This window comes from Pseudoliparis swirei, chromosome 4, assembly GCF_029220125.1.
Source record: "Pseudoliparis swirei isolate HS2019 ecotype Mariana Trench chromosome 4, NWPU_hadal_v1, whole genome shotgun sequence".
In the NCBI taxonomy this organism is placed as follows: Eukaryota; Metazoa; Chordata; class Actinopteri; order Perciformes; family Liparidae; genus Pseudoliparis; species Pseudoliparis swirei.
Window position 1 is genome coordinate 21,511,364 of NC_079391.1, and position 5,320 is coordinate 21,516,683.

Sequence of the window (5,320 nt, forward strand, 5' to 3'; positions counted from 1 at the left end):
CCTCCACCACCACAACACAATGTCCTGCATGTGCTGGTCCCCATAGATACCGATACAACAACATTGGCGGCATGTGGAGGTCATATAAAGTCGTAGAGGAGAGGCCGCGCTGTGTGAGTTCCTGGACGAGCGCTGACCTTTCCGCCTGTATTTGGATCACGGAGAGCTGCCGCTGTCCCTGAAGGGAACGAGGCATTCTGGGAGCCGGGGCACACGACCTGGGACGCCGATATCCGGCTATGCTCACTATCTCCACCTCCTCACCATCGACCCCTCAACCACCGAGGCTACGGCACCACCCAGCACCAATCCCCCGCGGCTACTGCTCCCCATCCGTCCAGGTGGATGGATGGCTTTGATTGGTGAAATCTGTGCCGTGGCCCCGTCGCCGGGCGCTCGTGGGTGGCAGTAATTGGCATGGCAGCAGGCAGGCCCATGTTTCACATGTGGTCGGCCGTGATTGACCTGATTCGGCCGAGGTCCCTCCCCAAAGTGAGGGTCTGGTGGTGGAGGGGGAAGGGGCTTCAGCCCGTGGCCCTCCGAGCGTCTCGGCATTACTGGTCAGCATTACTGACCAGAGACCAGTGTCGGACTGGGATGATGGTTCAGGCCTGGAAGCTGACACCAGTCCATCATCACACGTCCCCAACGTGTATCCTGTTACCTCTTTTTAGTTCTCATCCTTTTTAAGGCTCTAGTTTATTAGCTACAGTAAATAGGAAAATCAAATATACCAAAATAAAGAAATACTCTTACAAGTGAAGAGAAGTTTCATGTCCTGGTAAATTTGTAAGGTTTTGGACTATTTCGCGTCTTCTTTCAGCCTCGTGGGAAAAACGAAACCAAAGTCAGATTCAAGTGTATATTTTAATACTCGATCTATTTGCATCTGCTTTTAATTTCACCAAGACCATTAGATTATAACTCGGACTCCCCGCGCCCCCACTCGGGAGGCAGAGCGTCACGAGGAGCACCTTCATGTCTGTCTGAGTCGGGCCTCTCTGCTGTTTGTGCCGCTCATCGCTGTTAATGTCACCGTTCGCCAGCCCTAAATATCTTCTTTCTTTGAAGCGCATCTGTCTGTCGACCCGTGTGCTGCGTTTACCGCCGCGTTGTTTTTTTCGTCGCGGCAGCAGTTTTTCCGCAGTATCGCTAACGCCAACACAAGCAGCAGCTATGTGCGAGAGGCCAAATACGGGGAGGGGTCAGCTTGCCAACCGCATGTGAGGGCCAGAGCGGGCCCTGATGTGGTCGAGGTAAGTTGGCGGCCCGGCTACCTCCACTCATCGACCCGCCTCCGGGGGTCAGAGAGTGTACCGAGGGAAACCAGACCAAACCAAACACTGCCATACAAGTGGGGGGGGAGGGGGGGGGTGCTTGGCTAAACCCACACACCCATCATGTGTTAGCTATTTAGGCCTTGTCTGTGCCGCGTGTTTACAGACCGCTGCAATCAATGTAATTGTGAGACGGTGTTCCCGACTGAAACGTCGGTCTCGTTTCTCCGCGCCCGGGCTCCAGTCGGCACGGGCGGGATTCGCGTCCCCGTGTTTCTCATTTCCAAATGTAAATGCGGCGCTCGAATCGCACCGGTCCGTCTGCGCAGGGGGCCGATCTCCTTTTCCTTCTTTTCTTTCCCTGGATCGAATACAAAGCGCGAGCGCTCCGCGTCGGCCGCGTTGCTCATTTCGGAAAAGGGCATGCGTTCGTATTCAGGGCGATGTCGAGATCCAAAGGACACGCTTTGGGAAACAGGAACGTTTCCTTCGCCGCCAGAGAGCGTCGCCAACGCGTTCAGCGGGTTGACAAAAACAAACTCCCAACGTGAGCCTGAAGATCTGGATGTCGTTAGCGCGTCTGTTTGATCTCATTCGTGCTCTGCAAGAGGGATTACGTTTCCTAATTGGAGGTGTACACTTTGCATTCCTGACCATTGAGACCGTCAATGTGTTAGCCATTCAGAGATGACTTCACTCGTGAGAAATGGGAAACATAGCGGGGCTGACTTTCCCAACAGTGACGTTATGTTTAGCCAGGGAAAGCGTCTCTTTCCCCCTCGCTGAAGGCAACGCGAGGACAAAGCGCCCGAAAGAGAACGTGCAAAAGCAGCAGTCATCCACCGTGTCGGACAAAGAGCACAATGGTTTGACTTTCAGCTCGCCTAAAGATGATATCCACGTCAAACAAGTGATGCATATAAGTGACTTCCTCAGTGAAATTGGGCTAAATGCTGATTGGCACACTGACGTGTTCAGGTGCTAACATACCGATGCTAAGCGGGTACGATGTTTTTTCAATGTTATTTGGTGGCACATCAAATGAGTAAAATGTGACCTGATGGTGGCGCGAGATGAAAAGTAAACTCGTTATCGTTCAGACTCTCAGTCCAAAACATACTTTGTGCTGCTGCCACGGCTGATTCTTTGCTTTGTCCTGTTGTTGCACGAGTGTAAATGTTGCATTTCTTTTCTTCATATTTCTGAATAAAAAACATGATGCCACTTTTCTTTTTTCAAACATTGCATTTAGCAGGAATTTTAGATTTTAGAAGTGGTCCCGTTGTCTGTCCGTGAGCTCAGCCATTGGAGACCTTCCGGCGTCCGGTCCTGGGTGTCCGGTTGGAAACACTGAACTCAGACTGTCATGTTATGTTTTAAGGCCATATTAATCCACGAAAGCCATGAACTTGACATAAATGTAAAGGGACCAGTAAACCAGGGACCTTCTCACCTTGTTGACCCCTCCCTTCTCTCCAGGTTTCGGGCAGCACGGCGGGCTCCCCGTCCAGCTCCTCCAGCCCGTCCAGCTCATCGCGGCAGTACGCGCGGCAGCGCGTCACCCGCGTCAACCTCAGGGACTTAATTTTCTACATGGAGCAGGAGAGAGAGACCGCCCACTCCCTCCTCCTCTACCGCGCCCTGCTCAAGTAGCCTCCGCTCAGCGCCCGACCTCAGCCTCCTCTTCCTCCTTCCCTGCCACGTGCCTTCAGATCAGGTCTAATGTTTATGTTCTGTGTCTCCATATGTACTGTAGTGACGCTTGACTTATCTTTTGAATAAGAAGGGATTTTGAGAGAGAGAAAGGAAAAAATGGAAGCGCCGTTCCGCGTCTTCTGCGTTTTGGAGGAAGCTCGTTGAGTTCATCGGCCATATCGGATTCGTTGTGTTGGAAGGGGATTGTGTCCGAGGAACAACGTGGTTGTCGTGACCGGGTGTGTCGGGCATCTATTTATTCGACGCGCTTGTCAGTTTAGCTTCAATGAACAAACCTCAAAGCGAGAGGCCTGTGGACGCGGGTCCTCCGCGAGCTCTTTGCTGAACGAGTTCAATGAATGTCGTTTTAGCTCAATGAGCGGTTTCTGCACCGAGACGTCGTTGTGAGACATTACGATTCCAAATAACAGCATCACGATCAATGTCCCCACACACACACACACACACACACACTATGTGTAAATAGTTCTTATTGAATTATTTCACAGCATGTATATTTTAATCACGCGTAAGCTCTGAATCACCCACGGCGTCACTGCGATGTTTTTAAGGCCGCGTGATTCGAATGAGTCCGAATTAGACGGTTTATTCTATTCACCTGTATTTGTTGGCGTCCCTGTGACCTTTCTCTGCGAAGGTCACAACAAACTAAATCACGAAACCAGTTTCTGATTGGTCACCAGTATTTCGTTCTTTTCTTTTTTACCCACGCATAATGTGAACATTGTTGTTGTGACTAGATGTTTGTACGTCGCGTACTGTCGCGCTCACCCCTTCAAAAAACATCCGCGGTAGGTTGTGTTTGATACTGGGGGTGGGGGTGGGGGGGAGGGGGTGAAACCTCGGGTTGAACCAGACATTCCTTCGTCTTTTCACTCTCGCTGTCCAATCTGCACATAACAAAACTATTTCAGCTGTTTTCAGTTGAGCTGTGCGGGCCCCGGAGCCCCCGTTAGCCCCCTAACCTACTTTGGTAATGACTGAATGATAAAAAGCACTTACCTGTTTGTATTATCGCCCACAAATTGAATATCTCGGCTGTAACGTCATGTTTAACTGGAGAAGGAAGCCGTTGATTTGAGACGAAAGTAGATCTGGCATTTTGTTTCCGTCTTTGTATGGAGAGAAGGATAGGAGACACAACGCCTGCTCTTTACCTGTGTTTTTACAAATCCTAATTGTATTATGTAAGACTGTCCTTTATGTATTTTTGTTTGTCTTTTTTCTATCTACCTAATATCTTGGCCTCTATGCAGCTTTTCTTGTCATAATAAAATGTATTTAAATATTGGTGACATTTGAAACAACTGTTGTGCATTGTATATTGTGACAGCAACTTTTTTTACATCTATTTTACCTGACGACTGAAATCTGTCACTGTATTATAGTAAAGAAAGGACTCTTTTTAGTAGTAAACGATATTGCCGACTTCCTGTCGAAAGACAGTTATTTTTGACAATTACTATATTTTTCTTTTTTCTTTTGGGATTGGCCTTTATGCTTAACACATTTTCCTACATTTTATCTCCAAAACACCCTGTTTTAAAAACAAGCACAACAATTGATTTTATTAGTGATTTTTTATGGTTTCAGAGGACATTTCTACTACTACTACTACTACAGCTTTTTAGCCAAAATATGAGGACAATATTACTGATGTAAACAGATAGGGGAAATGGCATTTAAATTTAAGGGTGATTTGTAAATATTGTTTACAAAACTATGTGTTTATTAGATTCACGTTATTTTTGGTAAACTCTTGTACATATTCTGAAAATGTCCCGTTTGTGTGAGAGAGAAAAAACAATACTTGTGTATTTGTACCTATTTTGTAAAGGAATAAATACGCTGTTTACTAAACCGAGCAGATGCTGACTTTGTCCATTTCTTCTCGTACACATGGATACGCCGGGAATTCAAATATGTAAATTTGACTATGAAATGACTCAATAAGCAGGCAATATGTTTGATTCTTCACTCTTTAAACGGAAAAAAAAGCAGTGTTTTTTTGTTTTTTTTCCAGGAACGTTTTGCTCAAGTCAACCACTAATTCAGCCGCCTTCATTTCCATTTCTAACACACAAAAAACAAACTGAGTCAAGCGCTGCTGATCAGCTATGAAAGTCCCTCTAGGTTTCTGCTGTTAAGTAAGCGGCAGCATTTCCAAACTGTTTAACTCGGTGCAAAATATTGGAATTTGGGAGCGTATTGTTTAGTTTTTCCAAACCTCGGCCTGTTCCTCATTCCCTCCGGAGCCGTGGGCCGCTGGTCCGGAGTCAAAGAGCGAGCTGTTGCCCGATGGAGCAATGAGAGTGTCACACATCAGC

The 5,320-nt window shown here is 47.5% G+C and overlaps 1 protein-coding gene and 1 pseudogene across 1 annotated transcript in view; one reads left to right on the forward strand and one right to left on the reverse strand.

The window, feature by feature from the left end:
* The window catches only part of LOC130192417 (transcription initiation factor TFIID subunit 4-like), an 88,607-nt gene extending 83,750 nt beyond the window's left edge, over positions 1 to 4,857 (forward strand). The window contains exon 15 of the mRNA XM_056412399.1: positions 2,757 to 4,857. Within this exon, the coding sequence (XP_056268374.1) occupies positions 2,757 to 2,930 (174 nt within the window). The 3' untranslated portion in view covers positions 2,931 to 4,857. The remainder of the gene's footprint in view (positions 1 to 2,756) is intronic.
* Positions 1 to 5,320, reverse strand: part of LOC130192427 (serine/threonine-protein phosphatase with EF-hands 1-like) — a 991,358-nt pseudogene that overhangs the window by 359,390 nt on the left and 626,648 nt on the right.